Source organism: Schistocerca nitens, chromosome 6, assembly GCF_023898315.1.
Source record: "Schistocerca nitens isolate TAMUIC-IGC-003100 chromosome 6, iqSchNite1.1, whole genome shotgun sequence".
NCBI lineage: Eukaryota > Metazoa > Arthropoda > Insecta > Orthoptera > Acrididae > Schistocerca > Schistocerca nitens.
In genome coordinates, this window is record NC_064619.1 from 581,226,455 (window position 1) to 581,252,438 (window position 25,984).

At 43.3% G+C, this 25,984-nt stretch overlaps 1 protein-coding gene across 1 annotated transcript in view; it reads left to right on the forward strand.

Annotated features, from left to right (window-relative positions):
• LOC126263488 (neural-cadherin-like) overlaps positions 1-25,984 on the forward strand; it is a 412,393-nt gene that overhangs the window by 8,560 nt on the left and 377,849 nt on the right. The window contains exon 2 of the mRNA XM_049960581.1: positions 25,342-25,609. Coding sequence (XP_049816538.1) covers positions 25,342-25,609 — 268 coding nt within the window. The remainder of the gene's footprint in view (positions 1-25,341; positions 25,610-25,984) is intronic.

Genomic DNA, 25,984 nt, shown 5'->3' on the forward strand with positions numbered 1-25,984 from the left:
CCAATACTGCCAGCTAAATAAAAGATTCTAACTACTGAAGGCACTAACTTCTGATAGGCATAGTTAGCAAATGAAAGATTTTGATAGAGAACAAACAATGTATTTACCTTCATAGTGTTCAAATGCCATTATATATATATATATATATATATATATATATATATATATATATATATCAGTTCATGACATCCAGTCTTACAAATTTACTGTCTCTGTCCAGATCATCCGCTCTCAAAACTCCGCCGTCTCTCTCCCCACGTCCACCACTGCTGGCGCCTCACTTCTCACTTCCAACTGCGCAACGCTACGCGCTGTTCACATCCAGCTGCCCAACACTACAATAGCAAACAATAATGAAAAGCAGCCACAAACTGCACACAGCACAGCCAGTGATTTTCATACAGAGCGCTACGTGGCGTTACCAATATAAAAACCTAAACAGCCTACTTACAAAGAAACATGTTTCAGGAGGCGAATATTCTTTCATTGTCTCAGTAGCAGGGAGATTACAGTGTGGCGTACCGTGCAGAGGATCTCAAATTCGAACTTCGGTCTGTACTTTCCGTTTTCCGAGCGTTCCGGACCATGTGCTGGGCAACATTCTGCTCGCTTGCACGATGTGAATTATATTGTTTCCTTTGACTTATGCAAAGGTAACACCTATCGTTTATTTTACAGATATGTGAGTATTTCGATGTGTCTGCCGACGACGACGAAGAGCAGAACTATTTTCTGAATTTAATGATACATTATTTCAGCTGAGGTTTCACATGGACAAAAATACCGAGCAGCAGATAGAACTCAGGTTGAGAACGCAGAATGAAAGAGTACCTGCTCAAACCAAGCGAAAGAATCCAGCCACTGGCTCCAATGTGCATATTCCTTTAACATTAAAATTTTATTCCACAGGAAGCATTCAGGTGGTGTTCGGTGATTTCTTTAGAATAGACGTAGCAAAAGCTTGCAGTGCTGTCCACAAGATGTCCGTCTGTTTTGCGTCACTGAGGAAAGAATTCGTCAAAATGCCTTCTGAAGAAAATGTGAGACAACTCTATAGTGATTTTTGTCAAATAACAGTAACGATTTTGCCTGGTGATTTAGGCGCTATTGACTGCACCCCAATGAAAACTCCTGGTTGCCAAAGTGCAGAGATATTTGGGACTAGACTCGGATAGGTTTCGTTAAACGTTCAAGCAACCCTAATTAGAGTGCACTGAATTGTGTAAAAGGCACAAAATATAAATTCAAGGTGAAAATCTGTCTACGAAGAAACTTGAGTACCAACAGCAAATGAAGCTAACAGGAGTCACAATGCAATGAGTGTGGAATTGTATTTACATAAAAAGAGTTGCGACTTTTTTGTTTGCAGTAGTAACTTCAGTTTTTCTCATTCTGTTGTGCATTTATATTGACCAGTAGCTACAATTTACAGCAACAAATCTTCGTAGCATTGGGAGAAGTTTGAAGATTTCTCCTTTTTATGTTCACTTTCCTCCTATAGCAAATACGGCCGGGGTGGCCGAGCGGTTCTAGGCGCTACAGTGTGGAACCGCGCGACCGCTAGGTCGCACTTCGAATCCTGCCTCGGGCATGGATGTGCGTGATGTCCTTAGGTTAGTTAGGTTTAAGTAGTTATAAGTTCTAGGGGACTGATGACCTCAGCAGTTAAGTCCCATAGTGCTCAGAGCCATTTGAACCATTTTTGTACGAAGCACGATTAATGTCTCCGATCAGAGCGCGATAATCGTGTCGATAGTCGATTTTAGCGGTGTTGCCACTCATGTTTCACGCAAATGTAGATCGACAGTGAACCTCCTTCAATGTATCCAAGGTCTAATGTTGTTCAATAGAGTGAAGACCTGAACAGAGTTCAGTTTACGAACTAACGTCAAAATTGACCTCTGGTCAGCGATATTTACTAAGCCAGCTCTATGAGAACTAAATACTTCATCATTCTCTACCCGCTGGTTAGAGCGGACTGTTCGGTGTAGGACCATTGTAGAGGCCATTTCTCAAGGCGCTCTGGTAGTGGGGGATGACGGATCTCAATAGGGAATATTTGGGAGAGGGTATCTAGTTCGAATATTTGGCTTACAATACAGGAAACCCCCCGAAAACCTTCCTCGGAACAAGGAGGGGGTGGGAGTGGAGCTGATTTTGTTTCCGAGAAGTTACGTTCCAGCCAGCAATAAGTCGTGTTAGCGTGTTTCGTCTAACTTTTCTAGTGTGTAATAAAGTAACTTCCACTATTTTCCAGACGTGTGCAGTGTGTTTGTACACGTACGGTCCCCGGACAACATATTAGTCACCCTCCTTATGAGTGCAAGTTGGTCGCTTTCGAGCGATATAAATGGTGTAGAACTGCTACATGGCAGTCGTGTAATCCTTCACCCTTCGTCGTTTGCTTAATAGGGTTATGACTGTTTTCTGGGAATCGTCTTAAGTGGTTAATTATGGCATTTTATTCTCATAGCATGCTTTATTTCCTCATGAATCTGGGTACTAAAAATATTCAAATGCCTTGAATGCCCTCTAACGCACTCCATTTGAGTCATGTGATGCCTGTGAAGCAACTTGCTAGCACGCTGCTCTTACTGCCATAAAGCTCATTCACAGTGATATCCTGTTTTGGAACATGTTTTGGAAAACGGGTTACAAACGGTGTTCAGCAGCATATTGTACAAGTACCTCTATGAACAAATTCCTGCAAAATTGCTTTTGAGCGATACAAATAATGTGTAAAATGTGGTTGCAACTCGTTCGTAGGTATCACTACGTCTGTTCATTTCTGGAGAATGTACATAAACACTCCATACAGACACGTTGTCGCTATTACCGTAGTAGTTAGCGCACCGGACATCTAATGCAGTGTTCAAAAGATTGATCCTTATTCGCTTAATACTACTGTCTTTGTAAGTTTACTTTATTCGTAATATAGTTATGTAAGAGCTTTAAATTCTGTATCATATTACATTTTAATCTCTGTTTTCATTTATAGGCTTCATTTTACACCTGATAACTTTGAGATGAATTGCAAGTATGGTGTTAAGAAGCTGCATTTCAAACCTGAAGTAGCTCCTGTTCTGGAGAATTTGAGAAACCATTTAAAAATTTACAACTACATTTTTCTTCCCAAACAAGTAGTTGAAGATAATAATTTGGAACTTCCAGCTGTCTTCATTGAACATTGCTTGGAACGTTCAAGGAAATGTAGTAACAAAATGGTTCAAATGGCTCTAAGCACTATGGGAGTTAACATCAGAGGTCATCAGTCCCCTAGACTTGGAACTACTTAAACCTAAATAAGGACATCACACACATCCATGCCCGAGGCAGGATTCGAACCTGCGACCGTAGCAGCAGCGCGATTCCGGACTGCAGAGCCTAGAACCGCTCGGCCACAGCGGCCGGCGAAATGTAGTAACACAAGGGTATTACGATAAAATGAAAGTTTGTCTTTCTTAAAGCTTGTACGTCATGGTGTTTCTGCAGCATTTAAGTATGCTGTAGAGAAACAGATACTGTAAGATTCTACCGCGTGAGTTGTATGTTTCATAGGCATAATTTTCCGGTGGTTTAAATTAACGAACTGGTGAAACAGGAATACTGTAATGTGTAAAGTTGTTGAAGGCAAACACGATGACTCCCTGCAGTTCCCCACGAGTGTTATTACGATTCCTGAAAATTCGAAAATTGAGAAAGGAGATACCTGGAAAACATTAGTAGTTGCGGCAACAACCACTGCAATTGACAGTCGGAATTATCTTCTGAATGAGAAAGTTTCCACTGTGTTTCATTGTACAGGTTTTCACACGTTGCGCTGCAAAACGTTTTCAGCATGGTCTGGGTAAATAATCCAGTTCTAGATGCACTCAGTTTGAAGACAATTCCGCGAATTATTGCTGTTTCACAGTACTTGTGTTCCAGTCGCCATGGAATGCATTTTTCACATTTCTTACTTCCGGAACATAAAAATATAGTTTGTTATTGAAGAACGAAGAGGCCAGAAAACGCGTCAACTTTCGAAAGATTTCCACAGTGAGTCTTGAAAAAATTCGTTACCATTGTCACTTAAAAGTTGTAAATCCGTTTGCCATCAGTAAATAACCAAACAGATTTTTTAAAAAACGTACGTAAAACACTAGTAACCGTAGCCAGTTTATGGTAATTATTAATTATTCTTTACCGAAACTTTACAAACAGATTGTTTCATTTAGAATAGCTCGTTCAGATGTTGCTATAATCAGTCTCACGTAACAAAAAGTTTACGTTCGCGGGTAAACAACACGTCACGCGGAATTTAGTTATTTAAAATGTCACCAAATGTTCTGAATTTTACATGGTGCATTACATCGAACTCTTTTCCACACTTTACGGCACTTCTCAAACATTTTGGTACCGAAATATCACAAAATCAATCTTTTTCATTGGAGCACCTATTAATAGGTCTGATCACTACGAAATCCTAGCCTACACAAAAGAAATTTCTAGTTCCCAAAGTATGCGCGAATATGCTTCTGATTGGCAGAGAAACATCGCAGGCAATCGGAAAGCAGCATCAAACTCGTTCAGTCCTGCGCGTATATACAGAACCAATCGAAATTTTCCACTGAATCACAACAGTAAATTAACATAAATAAATTTTAAAAACCCACAAATATAAAATTAAGACCCTCGTAACAAAACTACTTTAGCAAAATCATAATTTCATTTCCCCAGTATCATAAACTGACGAAGTAATTTGTAACAAATTCCCAGGTACGGATTACTAACACGCACGTCAGTCTCGAACATTTCTCACGAGACCGGATGCTTCAGTATACAGCATACAAATTTTACATAAAACATTATTTCACATCCACACTTTCATTCGCCCTCATAACCAAGCACAAGTATAATAGTAACTGATAAACAGAAAATGAAACAAACTGAACTCCACTTAAAAGTGACAATATTTTGACTGCAGCTGAAACAGTCTCCGTCAGCTGAGTGGCCTCTACTAGATCGCATAGAAACTACATTCTCTCTGGCATCTTACGCCGCCTGTGCTGTGCGTGGCCCATACTGTACATCTGTCCACTGCTGTTACAACTTAATAGGCACGGTGTAAGGCGCTACGCCTCAGCGCGTAAGCAAGAGGGTTTAAAAAACGAAGCGAAGAACTGCTAGATAAATTTTATTCTTCAATGAAAGAAAATATAGGGAGGCTACAATTTTCTCTATTCCAGATCCGATGAAAAAAACCTTGTTCTGAAGATGCATTGTGGCCTCGACGTAACGGGGTTAAACGGTCACAGCAAGCAGTTTTGCAGAGCAGCAACGAAGAATAATGTAGTTTTTTTAGTAATAGATCTTTACTGACATGTCCCCTTGATATTGTACATATAAACATTCACTGCATATTTCTACGCAAGTACAAAGTTGCTTTTGCAAAACTACAATTGCCTGAGTGTCTCGGTAAACAAACAAAGACACTGGCACTAGCCTACAGCAAAATATTTGCACTTGGAAGACCATGTTTTGATATCTCGGTGTGGCTTATAAGAAGTGTTGATGTTACGTGTATATCTTGAGTAGGGCATAACGTAAATTTTTGTGTGTGCGCTCACTAGCGTACACCAATCACGTTCCTGGTTAGAACTGGAAACAGAACCACATACTTTTATATTTTATTGGATTGCCCGTTGAAATATTTTATCTCAGGACTGTCATTAGGACATACTGAAAGCGTATGTTTTACAAAGTTGAGATTCACTAATACAAAATAAATGAAATATGGGCGACAAACAACAAGCAGGACGAAATTTTCACCCGTGTGACCCTTGCGGATACCTCCAGAATTCAAGATATAACGCGATGTGAAACTTATATTAGAATTCGACGTAACGCTTTGTTCGTAAGACCCGCCGATAAAAGTAGGTGCCTATTAGTCGGTGATTCTACGAAAGCTGTGTACATCATTGGTGTCCTTTTAGTGAAATCCTTGTTCTTGCTGTGTTTGCGTTCTCTGATGAAAAAACACATGGGAAAAATTTCTTGCTATAGCACGCTTTGTTAACACTGTAGTGTGTACTCGGCGCTCGAAATCACCTGCACGAAAATAAAACATTCGTGAGGAGGGCAACATTTCTAACGATGAATTCTAAAATGAAATATCGCCGATGACATGAAATTTACAAATTAACCCCATCCTTGCTAGCTGTCCTGTATTTCGAAATGGCCGTCAATATTGTATAACTGTCCATGTTGGGTTTCGTACACGTTTCCAAATGGTCAGCTGCAGCAAACAATTAATTTCTACAAGCAACTGTATTTTAATGCTTTTCTGTCGTACTACGTGGTACACAGACATTCTGTCACGCGGCGTATCGGCTTATGACACTGCCTGATTGCAGAAAAGTGCTGTTGCGTTCAAATATTCACTGAATCTATTTTAAATATTTATGTACGCGTATTTCTAATTGTGAACCGAACTCTACCGTCGGAAGCACCACTCTTAGAGATCACGTGGCCGCCCCGTGACTTTTTGCGAAAAATAAAGGTGTGCAAAACCTAAGGACGAAAGTAAGTTTGCCGGCCGAAGTGGCCGTGCGGTTAAAGGCGCTGCAGTCTGGAACCGCGAGACCGCTACGGTCGCAGGTTCGAATCCTGCCTCGGGCATGGATGTTTGTGATGTCCTTAGGTTAGTTAGGTTTAACGAGTTCTAAGTTCTAGGGGACTAATGACCTCAGCAGTTGAGTCCCATAGTGCTCAGAGCCATTTGAACAATTTTGAAAGTAAGTTTGCCATAATGTGTCACTGCCAAGTAACTTCGACCGAACAGAGAAACAACTGCTACAATATAGTAAAGCAAGTAGCTGAAAGAAATACGGAATTTGACGAACAGAAAAGAAACTTTTATTGAACGACAATAATTACACTGAACAGCCATAGGAAACCATTGTTGGACCATTACAGCTGTGTTTAGTACCAAAGCAAAACAAACGCGCTATTGGATGGGTCGTGGAGGAATTCTGGAGACTCAGTGGCCGTAGAGATGCAAGCAAACAGCTGGACAATCTTCCACCCGGCTTTCTGCGGAAAGTAAACTTCGCGAGAAGGCAAATTAGGAGGTTCACTAAAGGGACAAAGCGTGAATGAGATCCACCATCATGACGGAAGCAGACATAGCTGCGGGGCACGGACTGGACCACTTTGAGCGAAGCCTGCAAAAGCGAGCTACTTGAGTGCTGGACCGTTTGGGCGTGTTGCAGTAATCACAGGAAGGCAGACAGCAAAACTGTGTTTTTCTGCAGCGGATGTATGAGTTACAACGGAGCCAAAGCTTTCGGGACGGTTGGGACGATGCAGCAGTGAGGCCATGAGGTATCAGAAAATTCGAAAAATGTCACTTTACCTCCTTCAGCTGCTGTTTACACAACCAGTTTCTGTCGACTGACCATCATCAGCTACATAAAAGTATTCACAGCATAATGTTACGCGAAGTAAAGCAAGATTAACGTCAGCGGAAAAAAACCATGAATTACACACTGTTACGATATCGTAATACGCTGAGATAACAAAAGTCATGCGATAGCGACGTGCATACGAGGGGCGTTTGAAAAGTCCGTGCAAAAATAAAACTACTTACTTGTTTGGGGTAAACCTTTTTTATTTTTCGACATACTCTTCTTTTAGACTTACACACTTCGTCCAGCGCTGTTCTAATTCGATCCCTTCCAAATAATAGAAATTGTCCAAGTCTGCTAAACAGCTATTAGTTGCTGCAATCCTATTTCCAACAATTTTGCGACCACAACTGCTGAGGTATGTGCTGGTGCATTGTCGTGATGGAAAATGACTTTTTTTGCGGTCCAGTCGCCAGTGTTTTCTTGCAGCTCCATTTTGTAACTGTCTAATAAAGATGAATGATAATCACCTGCAATAGTTTTACCCTTTTCCAGATAGTTGATGAGGATTATCCCTTGCGAATCCCAAAAGACAGTCGCCATAACCTTCCGGCCAAAGGAATGGTCTTCGCCTGTTTTGGTGCAGATTCTCCTATGGTGACGCATTGTTTAGATTGTTGTTTGGTCTCAGGAGTACAGCAATGTATCCATGTTTCATCCACAGTGACGAAACGACGCCAAAAGTCCTGCGGATTCTTCCCGAACAGCTGCAAACCATCCTTGCAACATTTCACACGATTCCGTTTTTGGTCAAGTGTGAGCAATCGCGGAACCCATCTTGCGGATAGCTTTCTCATGTCCAAATGTTGATGCAAAATATTATGTATCCGTTCATTCGAGATAACCACAGCACTAGCAATCTCACGCACCTTAACTCTTCTGTCATCCATCACCATATCATGGATTTTATCAATGATTTCTGGAGTCGTAACCTCCACAGGGCGTCCAGAACGTTCAACATCACTTGTGCCCATTTGGCCACTCCGAAAATTTTTGAAACCACTTATAAACTGTTCTAATCGAAGGTGAAGAGTCATCGTAATGTTTATCAAGCATCTCTTTAGTCTCCTGAGTCGTTTTGCCTTTCATAAAGTAATGTTCAGTCACCACAAGAATTTCTTTTTCGTCCATATTTTGACAATCGCTCGACTTCCTTGATTCACACGAATGCCAAACACAAAGAAATAGACCAATATGGCTGAAACCTGGTGGGCATTCTTTCCATAAGATGCTACTAACTAAAGATGACCTCGATACGCGCCGGTGGTGCCCTCCCTCGGACTTTGCACGGACTTTCCAAACGCCCCTCGTATATACGGATGGTGCTAGTCTCGCATGCATAAGGTATAAAAGGACAGTACATTGGCGGAGCTGTCTGCTGTACTCGGCGATTCATGTGAAAGGGTATCCGACGCGATGATGGCTGCACGGCAGTAATTAGCCGACTTTGAACGCTGAAAAGTACGAGTAGTTAGAGCTGGACGCATGGGACTTTCGATTTCGGGAATTGTTAGGGAATTCAGTATTACAAGTTCCGAAGTGTCAAGAGTGTGCCGAAAATACCAAATTTGGACGACGAAGTGGCCAACGGGCTTCACTTAACGACTGAGAGCAGCGGCGTTTGTGTTGTCAGTGCTAACATACAAGCAGTGCTGAGTGAAATAACAGCAGAAATCAATGTGGGACGTACGACGAACGCATGTATTAGGATAGTGCGGAGAAATTTGGCGTTAATGGTGAATGGCAGCAGGTGACCGACTCGAGTGCCTGTACCAACAGCACATCACATGCGGCGCTTCTCCAGGCCTCGTGACCACATGCGTTGGACCTTTGACCTCTGGGGACTCGTGGTCTTGTCATATGAGTCACGATTTCAGCTGGTAAAAGCTGGTGGTAGGGTTAGAGCGTGGCGTTGACCCCACGAAGCCATGGATCCCAGTTGTCTACAAGCAGTGACAAGGGAACCTCCCCATCGCACCCCCCTCAGATTTGGTTATAAATTGACACAGTGGATAGGTCTTGAAAAACTGAACACAGATCAATCGAGAAAACAGGAAGAAGTTGTGTGGAACTATGAAAAAATAAGCAAAATATACAAACTCAGTAGTCCATGTGCAACATAGGAACATAAAGGACAATAATAGCTGATGAGCGCCGTGGTCTCGTGGTTAGAGTCAGCAACTGCGGAGCGAAAGGTCCTTGGTTCGAATCCTCCCTCGAGTGAAAATTTTACTTTCTTTATTTTCGCAAAGTTACGATCTGTCCGTTCATTCATTGACGTCTCTGTTCACTGTAATAAGTTTAGTGTCTGTGTTTTGCGACCGCACCGCAAAACCGTGCGATTAGTAGACGAAAGGACGTACCTCTCTAATAGGAACCGAGAACATTTGATCGCAAGGTCATAGGTCAACCGATTCCTCCACAGGAAAACCCGTCTGATGTATTCTTTACGACACTGGTGACGGCATGTGCGTCACATGACAGGAATGTGTTGTCGACCCACCTAACTTGCACACTTGGCGAATGGGTAAAAAGATTCTTCTACCTTGCCCGATTTAGGTTTTCTTGTGGATGTGATAATCACTCCCAAAAAAAGTGATGAAAACATAAGAGTTTGTCACATAAACTGCATCAAATGAATGCAACAGTTTCAGAGTCGCACAGTTTTCCCTGTGCTCTGTCAAAACATATGTTTTTTACGTTTTCAAATGTTTCCGTGCGTAGACCGTCAAATTCTGTATATGTCCAAGCAAACCTGAACATGTCCTGGAATTTTGGAGAGCGAAGTTGATTATGTGTGAGTGCGTGAACTTTGATAATTATCTGAAAATAAAAAATTAAAACTTTCACCCGAGAGAAGATTTGAACCAAGGATCTCTCGTTCCGCAGCTGCTCACGCTAATCACGGGACCACGGCGCTCGTCAGCTCACACTCTCCTTTATGTTGCCTATCTTGCGCATGGACTACTCAGTTTGTATATGTTGCTTATTTTTTTCATAGTTCCACACAACTTCTTCCTGTTTTCTCGATTGATCTGTGTTCAGTTTTTCAAGGCCTATCCCTGTGCCAACTTATAACTAAATCTGAGGGGGGTGCGATGGGGAGGTTCCCTTGTGAGCATTGTGGCTCCACAATGCAGTCGGCCCAGTTTACATGGAAGGGGAACGGGCTGGGTCCTCTGGCCGAACTGAACCTCTCACTGACGATTTGCAGTAATTCGTGGGCTTCATGTTCCCAGATCACGATAGGATTTTTATTGATGACAATGCGCCATCTCACCGAGCCACAGTTGTTCTCGATTGGTTTGAAGAACACATTGGACAGTTCGAGCGAATGATTTGGCGACCCAGACAGCCCGACATGGGTCCCGTCGAACATTTATGGGACATAATTGAGAGATCAGTTCGTGAAGAAAATTTTGTACCGGCAACACTTTCACAATTAAGGATGGCTATAGAGGCAGAATGGCTCAGTGTTTGTGTAGGGGACTTCCAGTGACTTGTTGAGGTCATGCGACGTCGAATTGCTACACTACGCCGGGCAAAACGAGGTCAGACACGATATTAGGATATATCCACTGACTTTTGTCACATCAGTGTATAAATTGCGTCGTCAAAAACTGTGCTAGGTACTACTCTCATTCACGTTATAGCTGCAGTCGGCGTTAACGCTGTAAACAGATTCATACCACATAGAGGCGACTGCACATCGGATGACTGTTATCAATTATAGTAAACTACTTCAACGTTTACAGAACAGCCGCACTTATCGTCAGAGATAAATCACCCTTAAGGCTCTAGTGCTGTGTGCAAACAGCAGCCGGCCGCGGTGGTCTCGCGGTTCTAGGCGCGCAGTCCAGTACCGCGCGACTGCTACGGTCGCAGGTTCGAATCCTGCCTCGGGAATGGATGTGTGTGATGTCCTTAGGTCAGTTAGGTTTAAGTAGTTCTAAGTTCTAGGGGACTGATGACCTAAGATGTTAAGTCCCATAGTGCTCAGAGCCATTTGAACCATTTTTTTTTTGTAAACAGCATGAAGATTGGGCAGTGAATTGTCTGTGTCTGGAACATCTGCGCGACAGGTTAAAGAAGTTCAAATGGTTCAAATGGTTCTGAGCACTATGGGACTTAATATCTTAGGTCATCAGTCCCCTAGAACTTAGAACTACTTAAACCTAACTAACCTGAGGACAGCACACAACACCCAGTCATCACGAGGCAGAGAAAATCCCTGACCCCGCCGGGAATCGAACCCGGGAACCCGGGCGCGGGAAGCGAGAACGTTAAAGAAGTCTACTGCTGCAGAACAAAGAGGCCACGCCATCAAATAGCTCTGCGAGCCGTGTATAGGAGAGCTTCTGAGAAGTTGGTTCCCATTAGGGATGTGGGTTGCATGACGGAACGCAACGCTTCCACTTTCGTTGATTTCACTCAGTCCCATTTTGCAATGAGTCTACCACGTTCTGGAGAGTTTGAACAGCAGAGAGGGTATTGGTTTACTCTCGGCAGACTATAGACTGCGTTCATTTCATTTGGGGGGGGCCTGAGAGGAGAGAACAATTTGCAAACGTTTCTAAACTAGTCTACAAGTCTTTTATCACAAGTAGTCGAATTATGTTAGTGTTTGCGTATGTTGCATTCCAGACCTTCATACTGCTGCGCTGTATACAGGGCCGAGTAGAGGACAGTGAAACAAGCAACTAATCCTACGAAACATAGATCCGGGAACAAACTGTTACCCCTACACGAGTGCATGAACACTTTGTAATAGAGTCTGCGAGGATGCGAACTGCAGATATGCACTTCACCTGTAACACGTAACATCTAGTGTTCCACATTGTCGCCGTTTATGTGAAGGCATGCTTCGACACGTTTCCTCATTAATGCTGGTACACGCTCAAAAATGCCAGGCGTGTTGCTGAGGAATTTGCAGCCACCCATTATGCGTTCCCTTGAGTTCATCGGCACTATCAACAGAGCTGGAATACACCAAAGCTTCTAAACATCCCCACAGAAAAAAGTCCAAGTGCTTCAAGTAGAGAGACTTGGGAGGTCTCGGTACGGGTGGCCCACACCGATACATCTGTTGTCGAGACGCTGTTTACTGTTGCTAAGGTATCCAGGAAGGTGATAAAATCAAACTAGGGCAGTTTATCACGTTGCAATTTACGCCTCAGTTGCGGCGTTTCAAAAAACGTTGCATGAAGTCCCATTTACACCGATTGACTTGTACCAGCGAAAAAAGAAAAAAACATTAACACTGAGGCGAAAAGAAGAAAATGCGAGGTAACGAACATCGAAGCATACGCTGTGTATTGTTTTTTGGCACCAACGCTGCCGCGGTAAAGTTGCTTAATTTATACACTCCTGGAAATTGAAATAAGAACACCGTGAATTCATTGTCCCAGGAAGGGGAAACTTTATTTACACATTCCAGGGGTCAGATACATCACATGATCACACTGACAGAACCACAGGCACATAGACACAGGCAACAGAGCATGCACAATGTCGGCACTAGTACAGTGTATATCCACCTTTCGCAGCAATGCAGGCTGCCATTCTCCCATGGAGACGATCGTAGAGATGCTGGATGTAGTCCTGTGGAACGGCTTGCCATGCCATTTCCACCTGGCGCCTCAGTTGGACCAGCGTTCGTGCTGGACGTGCAGACCGCGTGAGACGACGCTTCATCCAGTCCCAAACATGCTCAATGGGGGACAGATCCGGAGATCTTGCTGGCCAGGGTAGTTGACTTACACCTTCCAGAGCACGTTGGGTGGCACGGGATACATGCGGACGTGCATTGTCCTGTTGGAACAGCAAGTTCCCTTGCCGGTCTAGGAATGGTAGAACGATGGGTTCGATGACGGTTTGGATGTACCGTGCACTATTCAGTGTCCCCTCGACGATCACCAGTGGTGTACGGCCAGTCTAGGAGATCGCTCCCCACACCATGATGCCGGGTGTTGGCCCTGTGTGCCTCGGTCGTATGCAGTCCTGATTGTGGCGCTCACCTGCACGGCGCCAAACACGCATACGACCATCATTGGCACCAAGACAGAAGCGACTCTCATCGCTGAAGACGACACGTCTCCATTCGTCCCTCCATTCACGCCTGTCGCGACACCACTGGAGGCGGGCTGCACGATGTTGGGGCGTGAGCGGAAGACGGCCTAACGGTGTGCGGGACCGTAGCCCAGCGTCATGGAGACGGTTGCGAATGGTCCTCGCCGATACCCCAGGAGCAACAGTGTCCCTAATTTGCTGGGAAGTGGCGGTGCGGTCCCCTACGGCACTGCGTAGGATCCTACGGTCTTGGCGTGCATCCGTGCGTCGCTGCGGTCCGGTCCCAGGTCGACGGGCACGTGCACCTTCCGCCGACCACTGGCGACAACATCGATGTACTGTGGAGACCTCACGCCCCACGTGTTGAGCAATTCGGCGGTACGTCCACCCGGCCTCCCGCATGCCCACTATACGCCCTCGCTCAAAGTCCGTCAACTGCACATACGGTTCACGTCCACGCTGTCGCGGCATGCTACCAGTGTTAAAGACTGCGATGGAGCTCCGTATGCCACGGCAAACTGGCTGACACTGACGGCGGCGGTGCACAAATGCTGCGCAGCTAGCGCCATTCGACGGCCAACACCGCGGTTCCTGGTGTGTCCGCTGTGCCGTGCGTGTGATCATTGCTTGTACAGCCCTCTCGCAGTGTGCGGAGCAAGTATGGTGGGTCTGACACACCGGTGTCAATGTGTTCTTTTTTTCCATTTCCAGGAGTGTATTTCGTACAGTGCATTGTAGTCGCTACGGCGTGTTTCAGTTTGTATGTAAACGAGAAATGTGTGGAGGTAATGCACTTAACACTGGTGTGCAGCCCGAGATCCCTTTAGCATTAGTCCAAAACTTTGCACGTATGTCGCTTGGCGCTTTGCGCTGGTTTCTCACTTCAGTTGAGGAGGGAATTCAAAAGCAGGATACTAATTACCGACTACCAACCTAAACAAAGAAAGGCTAGCATTTACATTCTGGTTATCAGAAAGTAGACACACTTACGTTAGTGATAGATTGTTTCGCGTTTCCGTAGCTGTTTTATATCGGACAGTTTCTGATGTCTTCAGTGACATAAGCGTAGCACTTCAAGCGTGTAATTAATTAGTTAATAATTAATAAAAATACGTACAAACAAAGTAATAACCATAAGTATGATTAACGAAATGTGAAGTATACATACGGCCGGTTACATAGAGGGCAGACAGCATGATCCCGCGTTAAGTATTTTTATTCATTATCAAAAATCTCTACCGTAACAGTGTTACCTCAACCATGTAATTACAGATGCAACGAACGTAAGCAACGAGAAAGATCATGTGCAGGTCTTTCGCATGTTTCTATTTTTAATCAACAAAGTTGATACATATTCATAATAGTTTGCTTTCAGGGTAATTTATCGCGCTTTTTGTTTTTAATAAAAATAATTACGAGGTTTTCGGTTATTCTCTCCGTTCTGATGCAAGCATCTGTGAATTTATCGCCTTCCTCACGTCTACAGTAGTACTTTTGTGTGCTTTGGCAATTTTCTACTAATTGTATTTCTTTTCCTTTGGTATCTGTGCCGTGGTACTTACATACATCATTTTACTGATCATATTTTTTAAACAGTTGTAAGTAGGCTGTTTAGGTTTTTTTATTGGTAACGCCACCTCTGTATGAAAATCACTGGCTGTGCTGTGTGCAGTCTGTGGCTGCTTTGCATTGTTGTAATACTCGCCATTGTAGTGTTAGGCAGCTGGCTGTGAACAGCGCGTAGCGTTGCGCAGTTGGAGGTGAGCCGCCAGCAGTGGTGGATGTGGGGAGAGAGATGGCGGAGTTTTGAAATTTGTCATGAACTGCTATATTTATATATGATGATATCAAGGTAAATACATTGTTTGTTCTCTATTAATATCTTTCATTTGCTAACTATTCCTATCAGTAGTTAGTGCCTTCCATAGTTTGAATCTTTTATTTAGCTGGCAGTAGTGGCGCTTGCTGTATTGCAGTAGTGGGAGTAACCAAGATTTTTGTGAGGTAAGTGATTTGTGAAAAGTACAGGTTAATGTTAGTCAGGGCCATTCTCTTGTAGAGATTATTTAAAGTCAGATTGCGTTGCGCTAAAAAAAAATATTGTGTGTCAGTTTAAGGACAGTCAGGTAAAATTGTTAAAAGGGGACGTTTCACAGTATCTTCTCGATTGTCCCGTGGTCTCTCCTGCTATAAAACATTTTCGATGGCAAGATCGTAGAAAAGAAAATGAGTGGACTATCTAGAGTATCCTATATAAAAAATACGATATGACGTTCTTCATACATGGAGATGAAAAGGACCGCCGAAGAAGGGAAACTGTCGTTGCAGAGACGCGGTTTAGCCTTTTGAAACAAGAAGAAAGCGTGTGTGCTGTGGATCTCCTGGATTCCAGAAGCTCTATGGCATCTATATTCTTGTATCAGCAACATTACGTTACATTCTCGTCGGAGTAGACGGAAGTTGGCGAAAGAATTCTGTACTGCTAACTCCGAAACGGAGAGGACGCGAAGTTCCTTTGATGATTCGCTGAAAAATCGACTACCAACGGAACACGAGCGAACAACACGACCGAATGCCGTTTTCACACGCGCGGCTAGCGTTTGTCCCAGAGAGATCATTGTCATTTGCTGTTGCACTTTCACTGGTGTTCGCTCCGGAGTAAAGAAAGTTTTAGCTGCGGTCAATAGTTTTCAATTTTTTTAAGAACGACGTCATGCCACAAAATCTAGTGTTTTAGCGAAGTTTGTGAGTAAGGAACTGCCACCTAGCTGAACGTGTTGTAATGTTGTTTTTAACTGTAATACGTTGTGACTCATAATGGTCCCTTTAAACCGAAACTAGTCCCAAAGATAGATAATACTAACGAACCCAGTAATGCTTTACAATTGCTAAATATGTATGGAAATTTGATATACGTCCGAATCTCTCTTTTTCCCCTCTCTCTGTCCATCTCCTCCTTACAGTTCTCATATCTGTTTCTCTTCCTCCCCTCTCTGACACTGAGCCTTGATTGTTGTTACTGCCAATTTAACTGTTATAGGGAACTCGGCTCACTTAAACCAAATGGGATGGTATACGTGGTATGAGATACCTCTACTAATGCTGCATATGTGTAGATAGTAGCTTCACTGACAGTATTTCACATAATTTTAACCTGTAAATGGGTAGCACTGCAAAGTTCCGGACGATTCAGGTTGTGTAGTGGTAGTCTAAATATAAGCCGAAAAGCCATAAATAGAGCTTTCCGGGTTTTCTGTTAAAAACGAGTGCGAGGGAAAACGAAACAGCTCATAGTTGTGTATACAATTTTCATTTAAAATTGTGTGTGTGTGTGTGTGTGTGTGTGTGTGTGTGTGTGTGTGTCATATATTCTTCTCCTTACACACACACACACACACACACACAGTGTTTGTGAAACGGTTTACATGCCCTGCTATGGCAGTTAAAACTGTACATTGTCGAATATCCCTTAACTACTATGGTCATTCACAGGAACACAATTACTATGGAGAGGTCTCACAGACCGCATTTTTCTATTTTATATATCAAACCAGAATTTTGCTGAATATATATAGTTTCTTGACTTCCAGTCAATCATTACACTTCTTACAAGTGGCTTTTGTAGAAATTTGATTTTTTTAAACACTGCGGCATTTTAAACACTTCGACAATTAAAACAAAGCGAAATCTGGATTATATTTTTATTTTATTAGTTACGAAAATAACAGCAAATAGTCAGCTCTCTACTCACACATAGATTTTCATCAGAGGGATTATATTACAGATTGGCAATATAACTAGGTGGAAAAATCAGACATGACTTACGATAAATTGTGTGCGAAGTCAGCTTTCAGTTTACGACTCACTTTGCAATGTAGAGCGAATATTTCAGTCCATAAGTCTATGAATGGAGAAACTTTGCCAGCATTTTACTTCTGAAATTACAAGTAAAAACTAAATACTTGTTCTCATGTGCCACTGGAATCATACTTTACTCAATTTCTACCTGCAAACACTTAACGCAGACCTTCCTGGAACACTCCAAACAAATCGGAACACCATGCTGTTGACATGGATACCTTGTTTTCCTCTTCAGACGAGGAGGGCAAAAGGTGCACGTTTTTCGATTTTCGAATTCTTTTTTCGGTGTCTGAGGCTCATCTTGCAAGTGAAGACATCTGTCTCACATAACACACGTTGCACAGAAAGCCCAGCTTTCCCTGCCATGTAGAAACAGTAGCATGCAATAAAAACGCGGCACGGAAACACTATGGTACGTCTGTGAGACCTCTCAAGGCTAATAATTATGAAACAATGCAAGAATGCTGGCACGTGTAGCTTGACAGCCAATAGGAAGGTACATGGAAGAGTCCATTTGGCTTTGCAGGGGTGTGAGAAATATCTCGACACAAAAATTAGTAGCAGTCTGAGAGACGGTCGATAGTAGTTAAGGGATATACAGGATGGGCCATCTGAAGTTTCGGATGAGATTATCTCTAAAACTATACATCGCGTAAAAATAGTGGGTAAGACAAGTTCGTAAGCTCAAAGTGGGACACCCCTACACCCCCCCCCCCCCCCCGGCCCCTTGAGTGGGGCGGGGGGCATCTTTTAAATCTTAAATGGAAACACCCATTTTTTATTGCAGATTCGGATTCTCCATAAAAAAGTAATCAAGTTTTGTCTGAAACATTGTTTTAAACCATTGACAGATGGCGCTGAAATCGAGAAAAAAGTAAAATTGGGGAAGAATGCTGATTTATTTAGAATTATCAGAGAAATACGCATCGAATCGATAAAAAATGTGCGCCAATTCTTTCGCTACGCCAAATTAAGCTGAGTTGAGTTACGACTCAGCTCCCGCGGCCCACCTGTCTGGCCCGTTTGTGATGACCTATCGGCAAAACGTTAGTAGAAGGGATGCAGTCTTATGACTTATGTACTCTAGTACTAACATTTTAAGTTTGATAAGGCCAATATCTGGCGTGTTTTAATTTTATGTTGTGACATTTCTGAAGAAGGTTACGTTATTATAGCCGAAACCTAGGTAAAGTTTCATTGCTTATGAAACTGTAGGCTGAAATTTAATATAATTGCATTTTACAAAATGGTTCAAATGGCTCTGAGCACTATGCGACTTAACTTCTGAGGTCATCAGTCGCCTAGAACTTAGAACTAATTAAACCTAACTAACGTAAGGACATCACACACATCCATGCCCGAGGCAGGATTCGAACCTGCGACCGTAGCGGTCGCTCGGTTCCAGACTGTAGCGCCCAGAACCGCGCGGCCACTCTGGCCGGCTACATTTTACAGTTGCTGACTCTGCTGCACCACGCTAAAAATATTCAGACATTTTTTTCTTTTGTTTAGTGTAAGGAACAGGTCCCTAAAGTTTCTCTGTGTTTTTTGGGAGACTGTCAATTTAATGGTTGATAACTGCTTCACAAAAACTCATAACAGGAGTTTTATGCTTCTTTTTTTTTTTTTTTTTTTTTTTTTTTTTTTTTTTTTCAAGGGCGTATTATTTAGAGGATGACAGTACACGTTTTCACTTCTAGGCGAAACATATTCCCAATGGACAGCACCATGTTTTCTCACGACTATAATGAGAGAGTAAATACAATCATGGAAACGCATATTAGAAAGCACAATCATTTCTCTTGGCCGTCTAATATCCCCAGACGTATTTCTACTAAAATCGGACCGATACAAACATGAATGTTGGGCAACAAAACTTGTGTGTGTTATTGGTTTCAGATAGCCCATACGTTTGGCGCGGTTTTTTTTTTTTATATGGAAACGTCCCCTTTTTCATTAAAGGCAACGGTCCACAGAACGGTTGTCATTCAGGGGCGGGCAGGGAGATTGGAGACGTGACCCGCGGCACGCGTACGTGGGCGCTGATTCGATGCGCTGGAGGTAGCGGTGAGCCGAAAGTCGATTCTGGACAGCTTCCGCTTCCCCCCCCCCCCCCCCCCCCCCCACAGCGCTCAGCAAATTCGTTCGGCGACGCTGATATGATGGGAGGTTCGGGGGTGGGGGAGAGGCGATACACCTGCGTGCTCCCAAGAATAACACGCCTCTAACCGATACGGGGAATCACTGCACGCGATCTGTTTTGCATCACTTGATTAACTGATACCTTCTCTTTCCACCTTTAGTGCTGCTTGCCGATATTGTGCCAGGAGGGTCAGTATAAGAACACGGGAAATGGGCACATTCTACTGACGATTTTGCAATGTGGGACGCGGAATCATTGACCCAGTTTCATATGCTATTACGATTTAAAATTTTCTTTCCCCTTCAGGTTTTTCGTCGTATTACTACGTTTCTGTTAACATTTAAAGTACTAAGTTCTAGTAACATGAGAGCTGCACAGCTGTACAGTAGTGCAAAAATGACAAAAAGACACAGCTTTTAGCCACAAGTTGGTCCAAAAAATTTTACCTGTGTCCGATTTCGTATAATAGACCGTATGCATACGGGGGCGCACATTTCTTATTGCTACAGTAAAGCAACGACCATTCGCTTTATGCTTTTTAGACACTTCCATTTTCTTATTAGCTGAAGTCCAAGCTAGTCCAGGTTCGTCATGAAATTGTGGGTGTTCATAGTGCTTACATTGTATCTCGTGAAGCTAGTCGCTGGGATCATGACGCCGGGGAAATAGTTAGTTTGAAACGTCCCCTTAGAAAAATTAGTGAATTACTGTGCTGGTAAACTTCTCACGTTATTGGATTTTCAAACAGGTGAGCAAAACTGAACGTACTCAGACATTTCTCTCTTTACTTATTCTGATCATCACTAAACTGACACACAATATTTTTAGCACGACGCAATGTGACTTAAAATAATCCCTACAAAAGAATGGCCCTGACGAACAATAACCTATACCTTTAATGACTCACTTACCTCACAAAAATCTTCGTTACTCGAACTACTGCAATACAGCGAGCGCCAATACTGCCAGCTACCACTGATAGGCATAGTTAGCAAATCAAAGATTTTGATAGAGAACAAACAATGTATTTACCTTAATAATGTTCAAAAGTCATAAAGTATAAATCAGTTCATGACATCCAGTCTTACAAATTTACTGTCTCTGATGGACACACGTCCAGATCATCCGCTCTCAAAACTCCGCCATCTCTCTCTCCACATCCACCACTGCTGGCGGCTCACCTCCAACTGCGCAACGCTACGCGCTGTTAACATCCAACTGCCCAACAGTACAATAGCAAATTCCAACAATGCAAACCAGCCTCAGACTGCACGCAGCACAGTCAGTGATTTTCATACAGAGCGCTACGTGACGTTACCAACATAAAAAGCTAAACAGCCTACTTACAAGTTTTATGTTGACTCTGACGATTTGTGCACGTAAATAAAAGACAGTGCTGCTATTTTGTTACAGGCAAAGGTTTTGTGTGTGTGTGTTTCACAGATACAGTTCATTTAAGCACTACAGTTATGTTATGGATAAAGATGTAAAAAGCGCAAGATTGTGCAAAACTTGAGGACGAAAGTATCTTTCGCATGTGTGACCACCGGTAACATACCTTTATGAAACTTACGCAAAACACAAAGAAGTGCTGTAGTATTCGACAGAACGTAACACAAAGAAATACGCAGAAAAAAAATCCGCTATTAAACCCAGCTGCAGGTTCAAAGCCTGGAATGAATAAAATAAATAAAAGTTCTGACATTCTATACCCTTTTTTTGTGTCTTGGTGAATAAAGAAAGTCCGCAGTTGTTGTTGCAAAATTCTTGCTACTTAATCCAAATGTAATGAGCAAATGAAAAAAAAAAGTTTCTGATACTTGTTTTTCACTTTTAGTGCTTAACACATAGTAGCTAGTTTGCCCAACTATACGAATTTTATCTTACGTCTCATAGATAGTCACCAGTAATCGACTCGCAACGATCAGTGTCAACGTGTTGCAAAATATCGTGAAGGTATACATATGCTGTAGGATGAGATGTCGCATGTTCCGTACTCGATGACCGCGTAATAATGAATATGGGTCTTGGGATCCATTGTTATTGTCATGTATGACATCAGTTAGCAGTAATGATCGATGTAATGTTTACGCTCCTAACCGCATTAGGATCATTACCGCAAATTGCTAGGAATACTTAATAAGATGGAGCAATGTTCCACGGGCTTTATTATGTAATGAAGCGTGCGTTTGCTCGGAGCTAATCATCTGAGAGAGGTAACGAGAGGTCGCTACCGGTCGCCCATCACACGCAGAGCCGAAGCGTCATGTCAGGGGTTATTGAGCTTTTGTAATGCAACACAGTATTTCGCTGTCGCTTAGTGCCACTGACACAAGATAATGCTTAAGTCCAGGAGGAAACTAATATTCGTCAACAGATGACAAACGGTCGACCATTATGAAGGGCAGGCAGGTGTCAGATAAGCGCATAGTCTGTATTCAGTGGCTTACGAGACGCAGAGGTTTTGAAACTGGCAGGAAGAATTAATGCGTGGAATATGGTATAATAAAAGATGTGTACTTATTGTGTTTCCTTGCCAGTTTTTCTTTGCAACCCAGCTGTTCATTGAAATTCTTCTTTTACATGCAAACAAAAATTTATAACGCACAGATGTTTCCTCTCTTTTTCCTGTTGGCGGTAACATTTTTGAGCGTGCATTATTAGGGATAACATACAAAAAGAACCTTCATCGTCGTATAATCTTATCTTGTAAACAATGTTTATACAGATTTCCCTCAAAAACAGTCTGTACCACAATCTCTTAACGAATGTCTTGTACTCTAAAACAACTTTTCTTTTGTAGGATAGAGTCGTTTGCTATCTGCGATGCTCAGATTGGCTAGTTCATATGTTCCCTATGAGTAGCGTCTCAAAGATACTATGCCAAATACGAATGCGTTCATTTCAGACCTCAGTAATGCCACCATCAAATCTGAATATGAGACTTACGAGGACAATAATATTATATAGAGAACAGAGGTTAATTATTCCGTAGTTATCATACAGGCACGCTGTCGCAATACAGTTTTATGACGGACTTCCACAAGCTCACTTTGATTATTGATATAACATACATCAACGATTTCGGAATATACATTCTATCTTCAGAAGCATATGGGAAATCAATGACATCTATACCTAACTTGCGCAGAGAAGGGCGGTGAAACCGATCTGTTCGCGAACTTCATGTCGGCCGCTGTTCAGGTGTCTCGAAATGCTAACTCTCCCACCCATGTACGTATATTCTGCCTTGGGATTTGTTGTTCACAGTATTGATACATCTGTAAGGAACTGCAAAATTAGTTCAGTGGTTGCGAGACGGGAAAACGATGTACACTTGGATAACACTGCCTTAACCCAATGTCATCATGTCTAGATACCCTACTAGTTGCTGTGAAATGAGATTTAATACATACAAGCTAGTATGATTGTTCTACGTATCTGCAAAAAACGGAAACTCCGTCCTGACGCCCTGGGTGGGTGGGGGTGGGGGGGGCATCCGTACCGACCAACCGCCGTGCCATCCTGTGCCGGTAGCGTCATGAGATGTGGTGTGGAAGAAGACCTGGCGGGGGGGGGGGGGGTCTGCATTCTCCCGACATTTGTTAGAAATAGAACATATACAATCAAAAATCACCATGACCATGAGCACAAGGTGCGTTTTGATTGTAAATGTTTTGTTTCTAACAAACATTCGTATAATGCGCTACATTTTATCTAATAAGGTGACATTTTGTCATGAGGTTCAAACTCACAGTCAGTGCGTTTTGTAACAAAAATTTTTAAGACCTGAAAATGACAGCAAAGTCTGCCGAAACCGGCTGCTGAAAATAAGGAAATATTTATACGATCTTGGCTTTAGTTTTTACCACACTTTTTGCACTGTCTACATTTACACCTACATCTACATGGATACTCTGCAAATTACATTTAAGTGCCTGGCAGAGGGTTCATCGAACCACCTTCACAATTATCTATTATTCCAATCTCGTATAGCGCGCGGAAAGAACGGACAGCTATCTCTTTCCGTACGAGCTCTGATTTCCCTCGTTTTATCATGGTGATTGTTTCTCCCTATGTAAGTCGGCGTCAACAAAATATTTTCGCATTCGGAGCAGAAAATTGGTGATTGTAATTTCGTGAGAAGATCCCTTCGCAACGGAAAAGGCCTTTGTTAAAATGATGTCCGACACAAATCCTGTATCATTTCAGTGACACACTCTTTCCTATTTCGCGATAATACAAAACATGCTGCGGGTCTTTGAATTTTCTGGTGGTAAGAATCCCAGACCGCGCAGCTGCGCTCTAAAAGAGGACGGACAAGCGTAATGTAGGAAGCCTCCTTAGTATTACATTCAGTTTCATGTCTTTTCCCTCTGCGACTACAGCCCGGAATTTGATGCGATTGGATTAAACATTGTAAAGAAAGGCGTGCAGTATTCACCAGGTTTCGTTTTCAATAGGCGTGCAGTGGAACTGAAAAGAATTGTATTATGAACTCGAAATATTCAAATCAAAGTTGAATGGTTTCGTTGTAGCAAAAAATGGTTCAAGTGGCTCTGAGCACTATGGGACTTAACTACTGTGGTCATCAGTCCCCTAGAACTTAGAACTACTTAAACCTAACTAACCTAAGGACAGACACACATCCATGCCCGAGGCAGGATTCGAACCTGCGACCGTAGCAGTCGCGCGGTTCCGGACTGCGCGCCTAGAACCGCTAGACCACCGCGGCCGGCTTTCGCTGTAGCATACTCTTCCTATTCTGTACAGGAGCTACTCGCACTAGTTGAGTATTTTTCTCTGTAATGCGTTAGCTATTCCTATAGTCTCTCACATTTTTCTGCATTTTATTAATTCTTTAGTGTATACATTTCGTAATCGGCATTCCGTAAATTATGTTCAGATCGTTCCCTGATCCATAATCATTGGCTCGCACCGTTACGCTGAAAATAAATAAATAATGAAATACGTCCACGCATAAATAGGCGATGACCTCCGGTATCGTACTATAGCACTTTACCATGTAGGGAAAATCACATAAATTTATGCGAAAACTTTCTCTTTTTTTCATTTTACAACCCATATGGTACCCAGTCTGACCGTGGAAACCAGTTGGAGAATTATAGCGCTGTATGTTTTCCTGTCAATGGCAACGGCCTTACCGCATTGGATACACCGCTTCCCGTGAGATCACCGAAGTTATGCGCTGTCGGGCGTGGCCGGCACTTGGATGGGTGACCATCCAGTCGCCATGCGCTGTTGCCATTTTTCGGGGAGCACTCAGCCTCGTGATGCCAAATGAGGAGCTACTCGACCGAATAGTAGTGGCTCCGGTCAAAGAATACCATCATAACGACCGGGAGAGTGTTGTGCTTGACCACACGCCCCTCCTGTCCGCATCCTCCATGAGGATGATACGGCGGTCGGACGGTCCCGATGGGCCACTTGTGGCCTGAAGACGGAGTGCTTATGTTTCCTGTCAAGTGGTCTGATCTCGGAATCAACTGGTCTGGTCTTGGAATTTCTCTGCGTGCAATCAGATACTTGCAGGGCGGTGACCAGTTGTCAGATTTGTGAGTTTTTTTAAACCTTTTTGCACTTTATATCACTTACCCAAAATAAAACGTGCGCCACACACCATAAAGTGGCGTACAAAGTTCGTATGTACAAGCAAACGCGCTACTTTTCGTATTGCCCTCACTCCTTTGTCACTGTGGCCTTCGGTTTGTTGTTTCCGTGACAAAATTCCTCGGCCCCTGTACGGTACGCGACGTTTCAGGTCCGCCGGTGTGGAGTGAGCACTCGGTGGGCCCTCAGGAAGCCACAGGAGAAGGTCCGCGGCCGCCGGCGAGTGCTTGTTAATGGAGTGCCGGCCGCGCCCCGGGGCGGTGGACACGCCGAGTGTGTCGCCCCGGGGCGGCCTCGTTCCATCAGCTTAGTACACCGCAGCGGCGGGCGCGGGCGCCGGGCTGATGCATTGCCGTCCCGGAGTGGCCCAACAGCAAACACGGCGCCCATCCGCAATCGCCTCGCCAATTGCCGGCTGGAGGCTCTCTCGGCGCGGGACGACCACCCTCCGCTGGAGGTTCTCCTTGTCTGACGCCCGCGCGATTAGCCGCCGCAGTCAGTACACTGGAGACGCTTCCTGTCGCATAACAAACACATCAATGCTGTCTTGTGCAAGAAAGGAAACATTCTCATTGCTTGCGCCGGACAATGATACAACGACTTTGCTCATGAAAATGAAAAGTTTGGTTTAACTTCCCTTCTCACACAACTTGTAATATTCCTCGCTTAGTCAGCCATCATATTAGGCTCCAAGAAGCTGTTCCCAGAGCAGTGGAGATGCAAGAAGTATATAGATGACGAAATGTCGTGTGAGGTACGGGTGACAGATGTTAGATTCGGTACCATTCCCGTGAGAAAGACCGCCTGCATAATGCTACTGCTCTGTCATTGG